This window comes from Chiloscyllium plagiosum, unplaced genomic scaffold, assembly GCF_037043375.1.
Source record: "Chiloscyllium plagiosum isolate Xiang-an unplaced genomic scaffold, Cpla_swu_hap1 HiC_scaffold_36, whole genome shotgun sequence".
NCBI lineage: Eukaryota > Metazoa > Chordata > Chondrichthyes > Orectolobiformes > Hemiscylliidae > Chiloscyllium > Chiloscyllium plagiosum.
In genome coordinates, this window is record NW_028270174.1 from 2,797,100 (window position 1) to 2,814,697 (window position 17,598).

The 17,598-nt window shown below is 44.4% G+C and overlaps 1 protein-coding gene across 5 annotated transcripts in view; it reads left to right on the forward strand.

The window, feature by feature from the left end:
• LOC122539543 (protein phosphatase 3 catalytic subunit alpha) overlaps nt 1-17,598 on the forward strand; it is a 332,195-nt gene that overhangs the window by 197,696 nt on the left and 116,901 nt on the right. For all 5 annotated transcript variants that reach the window (XM_087979864.1, XM_043674511.2, XM_043674507.2 and 2 more), the window contains exons 4-5: nt 4,788-4,899; nt 12,619-12,764. In XM_087979864.1, coding sequence (XP_087835990.1) covers nt 4,788-4,899; nt 12,619-12,764 — 258 coding nt within the window. The remainder of the gene's footprint in view (nt 1-4,787; nt 4,900-12,618; nt 12,765-17,598) is intronic.

The following is a 17,598-nucleotide window of genomic DNA, read 5'->3' on the forward strand; positions in this document are numbered from 1 at the left end:
AGTTTAGTTTGGGAATGTGATCAGCACAGATTAGTTGGATGGATGGGTCTGTTTCAGTGACTCCATGCTCCATTGTTGGAGATGCAGTCTTTCAGATGAGAAATTATGCTGAGGCCACCTCTATTCCATGAGGCAGCATCAAAGAGCCCTGATGATATTTTGAATAGGGTGCGGGGTTGGGGACGGGGGTGGGGGGAGTGGTGGTGGAGGGGAGGGGAGATGTTTCGTCTCTTTGTCCTGTATCCCTCAGTCAGCAGCACTCAGATAATCTGGTCGTTGTCACATTGCGACGTCGTGGGCTCACAAATTCGCTGTCACATTTAGTACCAGTGACTACACTTCACAGGTAGTTCATTGTCAATAAAGAGCTGTTGCTGAGGTTGTGAAAGGTGCTATGTAAATACAAGTCCTCATTTGTTTGGAGACAATAGTACGATTCTGAAATAGAGTCATAGAGATGTACAGCATGGAAACAGACCCTTCAGTCCAACCCGTCCATGCCGACCAGATATCCCAACCCAATCTAGTCCCACCTGCCAGCCCCTGGCCCATATCCCTCCAAACCCTTCCTATTCATATACCCATCCAAATGCCTCTTAAATGTTGCAATTGTACCAGCCTCCACCACATCCTCTGGCAGCTCATTCCATACACGTACCACCCTCTGTATGAAAACGTTGCCCCTTAGTCTCTTTTATATCTTTCCCCTCTCACCCTAAACCTATGCCCTCTAGTTCTGGATTCCCCAACCCCAGGTTAAAGACTTTGTCTATTTATTCTATCCGTGCCCCTCAAAATTTTGTAAACCTCTATAAGGTCACTCATCAGCCTCTGACGCTCCAGGGAAAACAGCCCCAGCCTGTTCAGCCTCTCCCTGTAGCTCAGATCCTCCAACCCTTGTAAATCTTTTCTGAACCCTTTCAAGTTTCACAATATCTTTCCGATAAGGCCGAGATCAGAATTGCACGCGATATTCCAACAGTGACCTAACCAATGTCCTGTACAGCCGCAACATGACCTCCCAACTCCTGTACTCAATACTGTGACCAATAAAGGAAAGCATACCAAATGTCTTCTTCACTATCCTAGCTACCTGCGACTGCACTTTCTAGGAGCTATGAACCTGCACTCCAAGGTCTCTTTGTTCAGCAATGCTCCCTAGGACCTTACCATTAAGTGTATAAGTTCTGCTAAGATTTGCTTTCCCAAAATGCAGCACCTTGCATTTATCTGAATTAAACTCCATCTGCCACTTCTCAGCCCATTGGCCCATCTGGTCAAGATCCTGTTGTAATCTGAGGTAACCCTGTTTGCTGTCCACTACACCTCCAATTTTGGTGTCATCTGCAAACTTACTAACTGTACCTCTTAAGCTCGCATCCAAATCATTTATGTAAATGACAAAAAGTAGAGGGCCCAGCACCAATCCTTGTGGCACTCCACTGGTCATAGGCCTCCAGTCTGGAAAAACAACCCTCTGCCACCACCCTCTGTCTTCTACCTCTGAGCGAGTTCTGTATCCAAATGGCTAGTTCTCCTAGTATTCCATGAGATCGAACCTTGCTAATCAGTCTCCCATGGGGAACCTTGTCAAACGCCTTACTGAAATCCATATAGATCACATCTACTGCTCTGCCCTCAACAATCTTCTTTGTTACTTCTTCAAAAAACTCAATCAAGTTTGTAAGACATGATTTCCCACGCACAAAGCCATGTTGACTATCCCGAATCAGTTCTTGCCTTTCCAAATACATGGAGAAAGTGAGGACTGCAGATGCAGGATGTATATGTATTTGGAAAAGCGCAGCAGGTCAGGCAACATCAAAGGAGCAGGAGAATCGACGTTTCAGGCATAAGCCCTTCTTCAGGAAGAAGGGCTTATGACTGAAACGTCGATTCTCCTGCTCCTTTGATGCTGCCTGACCTGCTGCGCTTTTCCAAATACATATACATCCTGTCCCTTAGGATTCCCTCCAACAACTTGCCCACCACCGAGGTCAGGCTCACCGGTCTATAATTCCCTGGCTTGTCTTTACCGTCCTTCTTAAACAGTGGCATTACGTTTGCCAACCTCCAGTCTTGGAATGCTGAGAACATTCTAATATCACAGCAGTTAGTGTTTAACTCCTTGGTTAATACATATTGCACCTTCCCTAATGTCATTAACTTTCAATCATGAAACTTATTTTAATTTCCTGATGGCTATATTAAAAAATAGAATTATGCAGTCACTTCAGTTCATCTGTCCCTTACATTTAAAAAAAAAAGTCTTGTTTCTGCACTGGTGGAAACCGGAATGGCAGAATTGTTTTCAAAGAGTATTTGACCTGACACTGGTGACCTTAATTAAAATGTGCAGTTAATACTTGAAGCATTCTCTCTCCTGATGCTAATGCACCCTAATGGCCTCCGTCAAAACAATGCATTGACTGTACTCTTCAACAAATGCACACACATGCATGGACACGCATGAGCATGCACATGTTCGCACAAGTGCACATGTATACATGTCAGCGCATATGCAGAGGCACGCACACATGCATGTGCACATGCAGGCACGCGCACACATGCACGCAAAAACACGCACGGACGCAGCAACATTGAGTGTTCCTCCTTCGCTTCACTGCTGGCAAGGAAGAGCGGTGGAATCCTCCTTGGGTCGGTGATGAGAGGGCCAAATTCTTGATTTCCAGGAGGACCCCAAAAAAGAGAGATGTAAAGAATTCACATAATTTTTCACGTAATTCTTTTCTGTTCCACAATTTGAAAACAATCTTTGGTCAATATTATTGGTGTAGTGAACGGGGACCTAGACTAGAACTAAAACAAATCAATGCAAGAGGAATTGAGTTGTCTTGAAGCCCCGGTTTTAATGACTTTCTGTTCATTTCATCAAACATCACAGACTGGGGATCATTAATCTCTCTCGCCTGAGTCACTGTGTTATCCTCTGCTCTCAAAACACTCTTCATGGTTCATTTTACTGTCAAATTAAAATATTGAAGGGTAAGGTCAGCAGGGCTCCAAGGTAACCTCATAAAATGGTATTAAGAATGACATTATTTCATGAATCTCATCTGTCTCTCTCTAATGAAAAGCATTGCAGCATATGCCTGTTGTTTATTGTTTGAAGTATGCAGGGTGTTGCACCCGGGGATGGTCCAGGTTGTCAGTGGAATGTTCTGATGGTGATTGATCGGGACTGAATCTGATCAACTCCAGAAATCACCAAATATCCAGGTTGCCTGCTGCTGTGTCTCTAGACCAGTGGGATGAGTTTTACAGCGAAAGCCCATTCGTTCTTCAGAGTATCTTTACTGAGCGCACGGCAGCAAGCAGTCTACAGAGTGCATTTAAAACAACTGTCTATGAACTGCAGGAAAATTCTAGATCCAATGTGCAGTAGGTGCTAGATTATTTGTTAAACAAAATGCAGAGAGTCACTCTCAGACACATGTGAGTTGGAGATATTTTTGAATCGACCTGTTCAGAGATGTTCTGACACACCTCTGGCGCAGGTGAGAGTTGAACCTGGGCTCCTTGTCCAGAGGAGTCCTTGTGCCACAGGAGTCCAATATATAAGTTATATGAGTGAGTTACATTAGTCCAGTTTGTACTGTCTCAAGATGTGATCGATGGGGGTTATCAAATCATCTCCCTCCAGACCAGGAATAGCAATGTCACAGCCAGCATCGACTGACATTGAATTGAAAGCAGGTTAGATAATATGTTTGTAATACTGCCCTCTGTGATAGATGTGTACTGGAAACAAGACTCCTAAAGTTCCAGTGCTTCCTTTTGATTTAATTTTGCGAAGATGGGGGAGAATCGGATGGACCCCAGCCATCAGCATAATGAAGGAAGAGTTTGAGCAGTGGTTTCTGCAGGAGCTTTCTGAGTGAGAAACTAACTCATACGCTCGAGTCAAAACAGCGGAGAAATCCAATTTGCAATTCAAATAAGTCAAATTAAAACCCAACTGTTTGCATTTACATAGTGACTTTAATCAAATAAAACATCCTGGGGCACTTCATTCAAGTGTTCTCAGAGAAGGTTTGGCAGCAGTACATGTGAAGATGTGCACACACACCTGGGTTTAGTTAACACATTTCTAATTCCTAGAAGTATTTGACTAGATACTAACTGTTTCAAAGTGTAATTCCTGCACATTTTTCACAAAAGGCATTGCCGTTCCCACTGGTGTAAATTGCAATAGTCCACGTCATGAACAAAATTCAGTGAATTGGCTGCAAGAGCAGTTCTGTGGCTGGGAATCCTGCAGCGAGTAACCAACCTCCCGACTCCCCACTTGCCCTGGATGGGGGCAGCTCCAACAACACTCAAGAAGCTCGATACCATCCAGGACAAAGTAGCCGCTTGATTGGCAACACAGCCCCCAAACATCCACTCCCTCCAGCACCGACGCTCAGTAGCAGCAATGTGTACCATCTACAAGATGCTCTGCAGAAATTCACCAAAGAACCTTAGATCCCACAACCATTTCCATCTAGAAAGGCAATGACAGTGGATATACCGGAACACCTCCAAACCATTCACCATCCTGACTTGGAAATATATCACCATTCCTTCACTGTCACTGAGTCAAAATCGTGAGCCAAGTGGGCTGCGGGAGTTCCTGAAGGCAGCTGATTACCTTGTCCAAGGGGATTGGGGACGGGTAAGAAATGTTTGCAGTGATGCCCATTTGATGAACACTGCTTACTAATATGTACAGTCCCTGTGATGATCATCTCCATAATTCACGTCCTTTCTCTCTCATTTTCCAGTGTGTGTTGTACCTTTGGGCCTTGAAAATCTTATATCCAAAAACGTTGTTTTTACTTCGTGGAAACCATGAATGTCGGCATTTGACGGAATATTTCACTTTTAAACAAGAATGTAAGTATGAGCTGTGCCTCATTCGGGTGGGTTAACAAGGCTGTTTGTGAAAACCTTCATTAATGACTGTTTAGAGCTCAGCCAGGATATTGTACCCAATTCTGAGCACCATTGTTTATATAAATTGCCAAGGCCCCTCAGAGGGTGTAGAGATTACCCCAAACAGGACCAGGACTGAGGGACTAATGTGAATGTACAGAGACTGGAGAAATTGGGATTTTTCTCCTTCGAGCAGAAATGGTTATGGGTAGATTTAATATAGATGATCAAAATGGATGTGTTTCATTCATGTGGAGAAACTGCTTCCAATGACAGGAGATGTAGGAGCGAAGGACCCAGCTTTAAGGCAATTGACCTTAATGACAGAGGGAGCTAATTTTTCTTGATGCAGTAAGTGGTTGTGATCTGGAACATGCTGCCTGAAAGGGCAGTGGAAGCAAGCTCTCCTACAACCCTCCTAAAATTTGGGGACCCACTTGTGGTACAGTGGTAGTGTTCCTATCTCTGGACTAGGAGGCCAGGGTCCTACCTGCTCCAAAGGTGTGTAATACATCTCTGAATAGGTTGGTTAGAAAAATCCATTAAATTTTGAAAACAAAAGGAAATTTGGTCAAATACTTGACAGTTTGGGAAAGCAGGCTATGGTGCCATTAGATGACTTTCAAAGACACAGGTATGATTGGCCAAATGTTGCTCCATTACCTTCTATGTTTCTGTGACCTGCTTTTATCACGCCAAAGGAACAGGTAAAAAGCTACAGTTTGAACTGACTGATGATGTCCCCAGAAAACCTCTTGTAAAGCCTGACATTGTTTCGGAGGTTGTCTCATTGCGGCCTGATCTCTGTCTCCCTCTGCTTCAGGCTAAGGCCAGAATAATACTGTGGCTTGGAGTATGACTAGCACACCCCAAGTGAGAACAGGCAGCCAGATCAGTCACATTTAATTTTTAAAAAAATAAATGGACTAATATTTGAGGCAAGGATACAAGGAGAAAGTTAACCAGAGTGTGAAGTTCTTTATAATCCGTTGTCAAAGTGAAGGCTGACACTGAAGGTGCATCAAGACCATCTCTCTTTCCCACCGAGTGCTTCTCCAGAGAGGTACTCCACAAAGTGCCTGAGTGTGACTTGATTCATCAAAAACACTGGGACACAGTGGCATCACACATTGCAACTACAGAGCATATTCACAGTGGTTTATAGTTTGCTTGACTCTTGTTGCGTGTTGGAATGCCTGAGGAGAGTCTTGTGGGTTCTGTTGCTGTCAAGTGTATAGTTTGTTTAAAAAAAAGTGTTGAAACTTATTACCAACTACAGGTTATTCTGCTAAAACATGCTATTCATCAATGTGAATTGGCTGTAAGGCTGAAAGGGTGAATTTCTAAAATGTGTTGGCGATAACACGATTGCTAGTACTTTAAGTGCACTTTTTATTACAGGATATTTCTACAGTGTGGGGTCATACAGGAACATAACCACTGCATTATAAAAGAGCTACCTGTAATGTCGCTCTCGCTGTCACTCTTGCTTGCTCTGTGTGTGTGTCTCCCTCTGTCTCCCCCTTTGTGTCTGTCTCTCGCGCTCTCTCTCTCACTTGCAAACCTTACTGACTGGCTACCAAGCAAACCCAGCTTTGTCACCCTGTAAAATGCACTGGGTTTCAATAACTCCACTGAATCAGAATTGGTTTGATGCCAACAACTTTCAATTTTTTTTATAGACCTTCTTTGGTTTGCCACTGAACCTTATAGGAGCTGGGAGGCTTGGTGGCCAACAGCTTGACCAAAGAGTTGAGTTTTAAGGAACGTCTCAAGAAGGGTAGAGAACGGAGAATTCTAAAGCTTCAGATCTGGACAGTTTAAGATGCAGTTATCATCTGGGGAAGGATAGCAAACTGAGATGCTTGAGGCCAGAACAGGAGATAAGCAGAGATCAGGGAATACTGCAGGGTGGGAGGACATTTAAGACTGAAAGCTTCTGAATGCAATATTTGACAAACTGTTTTGAGAAGGAGATACAATTCTTTCAGCCCACCTTGCCCTAAATATTCAAGATGAATAGATTTAAATAACTTTCAATAAATATGCATCATGCTAGGAGTTATCCAAACTATTTCCATCAAAATTGGAAGTTTCCTCCCATTGACTTTGCACAGGATCACACTGAGATGAGATCAGATTTGTAACTGTGTAGGAACCATCCACTGAAACAGTGAAGGAAAGGAGAACAATTGTGGCTGAGTTCCATTTCTGTTCAGAACCTTTTTCTCTGTGTGCTTAAATACTGGCCCCAAAATAGAGAATGTTATTGTTTAATGGTGATCAATCCTGTGAACTCCTATGGGATCGTGGTGTCATGAAGATGTAGAGGTGTAATGTACCTTTAAGAGAGTTGAAAAGCTAGCAAGGACTGACAAAACTCAGAATCCTGAACAAGGTAACAATGTAACACTTGGTCGAAAGAAATAGCAGCAGATAGGTTGCCATGATACAAAAAAACAAATTCAAATTCGGCCAGTCAGTTTAAGTTATACCCAAAATACCAAAACCCAATCAAATTTGAATTTGGTATTTTGATAATGTTAAAAACAATGAAACAGTCTGATGTTTTGGGGTATAAAAGTGGACATTTTGAACAGTCATGGGGAGAACTGTCAAAAACCACCAAATGTAGACTGCTAGCTGAAGAGCTCTCTGGAAGGTACCTGTCTGTGGGGAGTTTGTGCAACACAACATCGAGGCTGACCTGGAGAGAATCTACAGAGGAAAATTTACAAAAGAGCTGACTGGTTTTGAAACATGATTACATTTTTTTTTGTGTATCTTAATCAAGATCTTTTAACAGACTAGTATTGTAGAGTGGGAGGTAAAAGATGGGTTTAAAAAAAGGAGTTGTAAATAATTGTTGGTTTTAATGTTCTCTATTGGACTTAAAGAATAAAGTTGTTAATTTTTCTTTAATTTGTGACCTCTGGGATAGTTCTTTGCCTTTTGAATTTTACCAGATTACAGTATGGGGTGAATCTTTTCTGTGATGCTGGTTTAAGTTGGGAGAGGGGTTTACCCCCATGTCTTACCAAGTGGGGCTAATTCTGATTGGACTGGTAGAATGGACAGACGTGTGGCAGTTGGGATTTTGTGAAGTGGTTCGTTCTGGCAAAAGACACAAATCACAGAATTGGTGCAACACAGAATGGGCCATTCAGCCCATTGAATCAGGCTCTCCAAATGAGCAATGCATCTCCCACCATTCTGCTGCCTTTTCCCTGTAACCGTACTCATTTTTCCTCTTCCGGTAACCACTTCATTCCCTTTTGAATGTCTGAATTGAGCCTCCCTCTGCCACACTCTCAGTGCAATCCAGACCCTATCCCCCATGCTGCAGGGACATTTGTCCTTGTGTTGCATTTGCTTCTTTTAAATCTATCTGCTCTGGTTCTTGATCTTTGAACAAGTGGAAACATTCTCTCCCTGTTGACTGTGGTCAGACTAGTGTCTGAATGCTTCGACCAAATCTCCCCTGGGCTTTCCTTTCTCCAAGGAGAATCATCCCAGCTTCTCTCATCTGTCCTCAAATCAGAAATTCCTTAATCCTGGAATCATTCTCATAAACTTCTGCACACTCTCCAATGCCTTTGACCCCCTTTCTAAAGTGCAATGCCCAGAACTGGACACAGTGCTCCAACTGAGATCTAACTAGTGTCTTGTATAACCTTCTGTTTGAACTGTTGGGGGTGGACAATGTGGACCTAATGGTGAAGGACAGTTTGGGAGTGTGTGCAGGAACAGAGCGATGTGAGAGCTCAGTTCTGAGAGTTTGAAGGTGCCAGAAAAAATTGAAAGTGATTCACAAAGCGTGTGGCATCTGGGGCTTGAAAAGGCATCAAGTGCAAAACAGCAAGGTTATTGTGGACTTGGCTGAGCTCTGGTTAGTGCATCCAAGTTTAGACTCAATACTTGAGGAAGGATGTGAGATTGTGTGTAAAGGAGACATTGTAATGATTTTGAGGACGGAGGATTTTTGCTACAAGGTCAGATTGATGTTCTCTTTGAAGCACGTGAGATTAAAAGGAGGTTTGATCGAGGTGTTTAACTTTAGTTTGGATAAGATAGATGAGGAAATCCTCCTGTTAGACAATAGGACACCACCTTAGGGTTTTGAGAAAGTGCTGCAGAGGATCAGGTGAGAGTGGGTTATTTTGATGGAGTGAGTGGAAACAGCCTGGAACTCTCTGCCTGTACGTTGGAGAGGGTGGGACTGGAATCTGAGACAATCGATAATTTCCAAAGGACATTGAATGGTCATTACTGCCCACACTTTCACCCCGTATGGTTCTCTCCAGGCACACCCAAAGGCTCCGCCATGACTCTGTGTATATCCAGTTATATTACCAGGGAAGACCATTCATCCTTTCCAGGTTGCTCTGCCATTCAATGAGACCATTGTCCTCGAGTCATACAGCACAGAAACAGATCCTTTGGCCCAACTTGTCCATGCCAACCAGATATTCTAAACTAATTTTGTCCCATTTGCCAGCATTTGGCCCATGTCTCTCTAAACCCTTCCTATTCATATGCCCATCCAGATGCCTTTTAAATGTTGTAATTGTACCAACCTCCTCCACTTCCTCTGGCAGCTCATTCCACACATGCATCACCCTCTGTGTGAAAAGGTTTCCCCTCCGATTCTTTTTAAATCTTTCCCCTCTTGCCCTAAACCTATGCCCTCTAGTTCTGGACTCCCCCACCCCAGGGAAAAGACTTTGTCTATTTACCCTATCCATGTCCCTCATAATTTTGTAAACCTCTATAAGGTCACCCCTCAGTCTCCAACACTCCAGGGAAAACAGCCTCAGCCTGTTCAGCCTCTCCCTTTAGTTCAAATCCTCCAAACCTGGCAACATCCTTGTAAACCCTTTCTGAACCCTTTCAAGTTTCACAACATCTTTCCTACATCAGGGAGACCAGAATTTAATGCAGTATTGTAAAAGTGACCTAACCAATGTCTCGTATAGCTACAACATGACTTCCCAACTCCTATCCTCAATGCACTGACAAAGCAAGTGTATCAAATGTCTTCTTCACTACCCTGTCTACCTGTTGGTCTGTAATCAGAATTCTATCCATTAGTGAACAAAACTCTTCCCAATATTAACTAGTGGTGCACTAGTAACTGTCAATTATGGAAGAGAATTCCAACCCTCTGCCGGAATCAATATTGCCTGGTTTTACTTGGAAGAGCGTCTGCTGCTGTAAGCTGAAACCCCAGGCCATGAGTTTCCCCAAAGAGCAGTAACCTCTTCTTGAGGGCTGGTGCTGAGACTCTGGGCGTGGGCTGACCAGGTCCTTCTCAGCTGGAACATGACCTCAAGAGACAGCGGCCAGCATTCCATTTGCCTGTTTGATGAGCTTTGCCTTCCTCTCCATGACAATATAACTTCAAATAGTCTCTTTGCACCAACACTCTTTCTAGTTCTTGAGCATTTGGAAAGCTCTCCCTCACACTCCCTGCATCTGAAGGTACTGTGATGATCGACAGTGTACCTCATGGCCCAGTCAGTTCCCTATTGGCTGTTCGGCCTCCTTCAGAGCGGTACCTTTTGGAAAGGCTTCTCTCCCACCAAGTCTATCGTTTATAATCCTCAGTGGCTCAGATGTTCGTCACTCACGCCCAGAAAAACCCTCACTATCGTGAAAGCTCTCCCTATCTCTGTCAGCCCCTCCAGTCCTTACATCCCTCCCTATCTGTGTAACCACCTCCTGCCTCTAAACCCCTTCTCTGTCTCTGTAACCTCTTCCAGTCCCTACACCCCCTCCCTGTCTCTGTGATCCCCTCCAGCTCCTACACCCCCTCACTAGCCCTGTAACCTCCTCCTACATCCCTCCCTCTCTCCAATTATAATTTCCCTCCCATCAGCCATATCTTGAGCTGGTAACATTCTGAATTCCCTCCTTTGTCACTAGAAGATAATTGCTACCTTTGTCCTTACACTAAAGAGTAATGTGAAATAACAACTATCTTATGTGCGAGCTTTAATTACTTTCACTTTAGGTATTTATTTTCATTTATGTCTTAAACAAGTTGCATTTCACAATTTTCTCTGGAAATATTTCAGTTCCCTGGAAGAACAAGTTGTATTTTGCCTTGTGCTGCTTCCCTGAGATATCAGGTTTGGCCGGAAGCCAGTGATGTTTGTCTCGAGCAGTGATCCACTTCACAGCTTTCTAAAAATACCACCGATCCAAGGGCTCCATTCACCTGCCCCTCTCTGATCAAGTGGTGAACTAGAATAAATCAGCATTACCTTGACCTGAGCGCATCTCTGCAATCTGTAATTCTCCAAGGGACCCATATACTACATCTGAAACTGGGATAGACATTTCTTCAAATGATCAATCAGTCTGACATTGCCGTCTCTCCTCCTGTTGAGTAGTTTTGACTGTTTTGTTCAGGGTGGTTGATATATTTATGTTGTCTCTCCTACCCCCGTCTTCATCTCACCTGGTTACCACACCCGTGCCTACTGTTATTGTTCAATCCTCCCCTAACTGTATCCATACAGTTCACCTTCGTCCCACCCCCATGGGAGCAAATTGCACATTCTCCCCATTCCCCAGTGAAAGTGTCCTCTCCTGATTTTCCAGTTGGATTACTGTCCTTATTTGATGGCTGCTTGCTTTGAACGTCTTCCATGTGGGATCTTCATCTCTGTGTCTGCTGTAATGAACCCTTTTATAATTTTAAAGACCACTGTCAGACTCCGTAATGTTTTCTTTGGTTAACGATATAAGTCCCGACCTGGTTACTCTTTCATCACAATTGTGATCTCTTCGTTCTGGTACCATCTTTTTGTACGTTTTCTCCAGTGGCTTTGCATCCTCCTTGAACATGCCGAAAAGAGCTGTTGATGGTGATCTGGTCCTTTTTTGGAGAGGGGGGAGGTGGGTAGTGGAAGGGGAGGGGTAATGAGCTCAGTTGTCTGGATGGTGACCGTCTGCTTCAGATGAGCACCGACAGTGTGATGGCTGAGGTGCATTTCCTTCCCAAGTGACCAAAGAATGGAAGGCATTGGCAAACCATCCCTGACTGTATCAGATGACAGTCAGCCCACGCAGCACAGTACTATTTGCAATGTTCACCCTTCGAAGCAAACATGCCTGAGTCCATCTTAACATAGATAATAGCAGGCCATTGGCCCATTCATTGTAGTCATAGTTGATCCTCCAACTCAGTCCCCTTCTCCTACTTTCTCTCCAGGCCCTCTATCATTTAGGATGCTTAATTAAAGTCGAATATTCCATCGACTGACCAGACCATAGGGGCTGCTCTCTCATTAGAGAAAGGCAACTGGTGGTGGTTTCACCTGAGGGTCACCGCGCCTCAAGTGAGGAGAGAGGTTGAGAAAGAGAATGGTCATCTTGGACAGAGTGGGAACCACCCTGCATTACATACAAACCAGCCATCCAGCCAACTGAGCTAACCACCTTTGTGTTTGCTTAAAACCTGAGGCACAACACTACAACTGGTTATTTAGACAAAAAATTTTTTAAAAAACAAGTTAAGGTTTTTAAGCATATCAGAGTATGTCAATCTGTGGAGGTGGACAGAACATGCCTGTCTAATCTACTTGAATTCTGTTAGAGTTGATGATGATTAACTTGCTGCATTTGTGGTTTTGATCGTATTAACTCTTAATGTGATATCTATCTGTCCAATAGGCAAAATTAAATATTCAGAACGGATATACGACGCATGCATGGATGCTTTTGACTGCCTCCCTTTGGCTGCACTGATGAATCAGCAGTTCCTGTGTGTTCACGGTGGTCTGTCTCCTGAGGTTAACACCTTAGATGATATTAAGAAAGTAAGTGCAGCCTTCCCTGCAAATAACTGTCATGTTAGTTTGTGACACTACTTATTATTTTCAATATCACATTTTCACTTCCTGGAGCTGACTACTTCACAACAGAGTCATAGAGAGGGACAGCACGGAAACAGACCCTTCAGTCCAACTCGTCCATGAATCAGTAAAACCTGAACTATCCAACATCCACATAGCACCATGAGCATTTACAGAGTGGGGGGGGAGGGGCGTTTACAGGGGGGAGGGTGTGGTGGGCGTGTGGCTGGGGGTGGAGGGTCGGGAATAGTGAGTTCTTTACAGTCAGATTCAGCTCCTTCTAAACACAGAGCATGCAGGTACTCGAAGCTTCTGAGCTTTTAACTGTCCAACCGCAGAGAATAGGTGCTCTCCTCTTGTTTTGGGGTTTAATTCTGTCTGTAACAGGCTCGTGGGTCTGATGGTCAGCTCATGGCTCAGTCCTGATGATTGACAGCTCCTCAGATCCCAGGAATGATTGCTGTCATTGGGGTCAAGTTGTATTCGCTACAATACAAATCATCATCATCATGGTCCATTCTCCCCTTTCTAATCGAAAAGGCCAACCCACAACATTTGGTTTGTTGCCAATTTCTGAAGTACTTCTGCTTTTAATAATGCTGAGAGCTGCTAGTGCTTCAGTGTTAGGAAGAGGGACTTGAATTTATATCGTGGCTATCACAGCCCCAGAGGGCAACCAAAGCACTTCACAGTCAAAGAAACACTTTCAAAGTGTAGTCCCTGGTATAATGTACAAAATGGAGCAGCCAGGATGTACTCAGCAAGATCCCACAAACCTCCGTACGATAATGACCAAATAATTTGTTTTGTAACTTTGGTTGAAGGATGAATGCTGACTGTACAGTGGCTGTTGCTTCTTTGGCATCTAACTGATTGATGAGCCTGTGTTTGATGAAAGATGGCATCTTCACCATGCTCCACTCCCTCAACTCTCTGCCAGGAGTGTCCACCTTGGTATTGTGCTTACTGTCTGGGATGGGACCTGAACCTGTAACATCCTGACTCTGAAACTGAGCGTGCTATTGGTTGGTCTGAGACTTCATAAAGCTCTGGTTAGGCCCCATTTGGAATACTGTGTCCAGTTTTGGGCCCCATACCTCAGGAAGAACTTACTGGCACTGGAATGTGTCCAGTGGAGATTCTCACAGATCATCCCTGGAATGGTAGGCCTAACACATGATGATTGGCTGAGGATCCTGGGATTGTAATCATTGGTGTTTAGAAGGTTGATGGAAGATCTAATAGAAACTTACAAGATAATACATGGCTTAGAAAAGGTGGATGCTGGGAAGTTGTTTCCATCAGGCGGGGATACTAGGTCTCGTGGGCACAGCCTTAAAATTAGAGGGGGTCAATTTAGAACAGAAATGAGGAGGCATTTCTTCAGCCAGAGGGTGGTGGGCCTGTGGAATTCATTGCCACGGAGCTCAGTGGAGGCCGGGACGTTAAATGCCTTCAAGGCAGAGATTGATTAATTCCTTGTGAGATCAAGAATTTAGGGATATGGGGAGAGTGCGGGTAAGTGGCGTTGAAATGCCCATCAGCCATGATTGAATGGTGGAGTGGACTCGATGGGCCGAATGGCCTTGTTTCCACTCATGTCTTATGGAGCCACAGCTGTGAGGTTACAGTATTCCACAGAAGTGAATCTGGTAACTGAGTTTTCCCCTGGGGAAGAGGAGGGAGCTCTCCTTTGATCTCATTGTGTTATAACTTGGAGCTCCCTTCATGGGTTACAGGTGTTGCCAAAAGAGAATTCCTATGAACCGCCTCTGGCCAATTAATCATTCCACCTCCCTCGTACATTGAAGGAAAGACTGTGGAATGTGTCCAGCACCTCCCGAAGCTCAGCAGCCTCCTCTCTCAAAAGGCAATACTGATGAGAATAACCCCTGGAGCAGCTCAGCCTTTTACCTACTACAGCATTGTCGACACAGACTTCCACACGACCTCGTGCAAAGGTAAGTCACCATAGTCTTAGCAGGCCATAGGGCTGCTCTCTCAGGAGAGAGAAAGAGAGGGACGACTTGCAGTGAGTTTAACCTGAGGGTCACCATGCCAACAGAGGCGAAGAAGTAGAGTCCTTCTTAGGAACCTCAGATGGTGTGAGAATTGAGTGTACAGGGCACTTGTTGTTATCCTGCTGCTGTAACGTAGTGACAGCTTATCTCTCTCACATCAACAACACACAAGTGCAAGAGAGAGCCTATCAGCAACTCCAGTGTCCCTGCTATATTCTCTGGATTCAGTGGAAGGATGATTGAACAGATGTAGCATCCTCCTTGAAGCAAGCTGCACAAACATGATGGCAAAACTGCCCCTAGATTCTGTGACAAGATGCTGAGCAGGGCCCCCAGCCCCAGCTCTTGAACAGCCAGTGTTCTAGGGCAGAGAAAGAAAACATTGGAAAGACACTGTGAAACCTTCCTTGAAACACAGCAGCATCACTGTTAATGACTGCCTGGAGATCACTAACAATCATCCAAAATAACTGATCAAGTTGCCTCATACAGAGGAGCTCAGTGCTTTAACAATGAGGCAGAATGAAGGAAGAGGTCCTATTGCCTGAGGGATGTCCTCTGACCCCTAATCAAATGGGTTAAAAATTGGTCTGTTCAGTTACATGAAGATCCAAGGCAGATACTCGCAACTGGGATCAGGTGTCATCTTTGGATTGAGGGACGACAGATGTCGAATCGATCGCAGCTGGACAGATTATTAAATAACTGAGTGATGGGCCTTAGGAAGGATTTATTCCCAACCTGAACTTAATTAAACAGTGACTGATGTCGTTGCAGTGTTGGAACCGTTACTCATTTCTGTCTGTCGAGTTGGGAGGGGCTTCCAATGTGGGGGCATTGGAGACACAGATGGTAGACCGAGTGGGGTCATAGAGTCGCAGAGATGTACAGCACAGAATCAGACTCTTCAGTCCAACTCTTTCATGCCAACCAGATATCCCAACCCAATCTAGTCCCACCTGCCAGCACCCAGTCCATATTCCTCCAAACCCTTTCCTGTTGTTATACCCATCCAGATGCCTTTTAAATGCTGTAATTGTACCAGCCTCCACCACTTCCTCTGGCAACTCATTCCATACACGTACCACCCTCTGTGTGAAAATGTTGCCCCTTAGGTCTTTTTTATACTCCCCCCCCCCCCCCCCCCCAACCCTAGACCTATGCCCTCTATTTCTGGTCTCTCCCCACCCCAGGGAAAAGACTTTGTCTATTTATCCTATCCTCATGATTTTATAAACCCCTGCAAGGTCACCCCTCAGCCTCTGATACTTCCAGGGAAAACATCCCAAACCTATTCAATTTCTCCCTTTAGCTCAAATCCTCCAACCCTGACAACATCCTTGTAAATCTTTTCTGAACCCTTCAAGTTTCACAGCATCCTTCCAATAGGAAGGAGACCAGAATTGCACGCAATATTCCACCAGTAGCCTAATCAATGTCCTGTAAAGCCACAACATGACCTCCCAACTCCTGTACCCAATACTCTGACCAATAAAGGAAAGCATACCAAATCCCTTCTTCACTATCCTATCTACCTGCGACTCCACTTTCAAGGAGCTATGAACCTGCACTCCAAGGTCTCTTTGTTCAGCAACACTCCCTAGGACCTTACCATTAAGTGTATTAATCCTGCTAAGATTTGCTTTCCCAAAATGCAGCACCTCTCATTTATCTGAATTAAACTCCATCTGCCACTCCTCAGCCCATTGGCCCATCTGATCAAGATCCCGTTGTAATCTGAGGTAACCTTCTTTGCTGTCCACGACAGCTCCAATTTTGATGTCATCTGCAAACTTACTAACTGTACCTCTTATTCTGACAGCCAAACAATTTACATAAATGACAAACAGTAGAGGGCCCAGCACTGATCCTTGTGGCACTGCATTGGTCACAGGCCTCCAGTCTGAAAAACAACCCTCCACCACCACCCTCTGCCTTCTATCTTTGAGCCAGCTCTGTATCCAAATGGCTAGTTCTCCCTGTATTCCATGAGATCTAACCTTGCTAATCAGTCTCCCATGGGGAACCTTGTCGAACTCCTTACTGAAGTCCATATAGATTACATCTACTGCTCTGCCCTCATCAATCCTCTTTGTTACTTCTTCGAAAAAAATCAAGTTAGTGAGGCATGATTTCCCACACACAAGGCCTTGTTGACTATCCGTAATCAGTCCTTGCCTTTCCACATACACGTAAATACTGTCCCTCAGGCTTTCCTCCAACAACTTGTCCACCATTAATGTCAGGCTCACCGGCCTATGGTTCCCTGGCTTGTCTTTACCGCCCTCCTTAAACAGTGGCACCACGTTTGCCAACCTCCAGTCTTCTGGCACCTCACCTGTGACTATCGATGATACAAATATCTCAGCAAGGGGCCCAGCAATCACTTCTCTAGCTTCCCACAGAGTTCTAAGGTACACCTGATCAGGTCCAAGGAATTTATGCACGTTTATGCATTTCAAGACATCCAGCACTTCCTCCTCTGTAATATGGACATTTTTCAAGATGTCACCATCTACTTCCCTACATTCTTATCTTCCATATCCTTTTCCACAGTAAATACTGATGCAAAATAGTTGTTTAGTATCTCCCCCATCTCCTTCGGCTCCACACACAGGCCGTCTTGCTGATCTTTGAGGGGTCCTATTCTCTCCCTAGTTACCCTTTCGTCCTTAATGTATTTTTAAAAACCCTTTGGACTCAGCTTTGGCAAATAGCGTTAAGCAATCTCATGTTCCCTTTTTACCATCCTAATTTCCCTCTTAACTATACTCCTA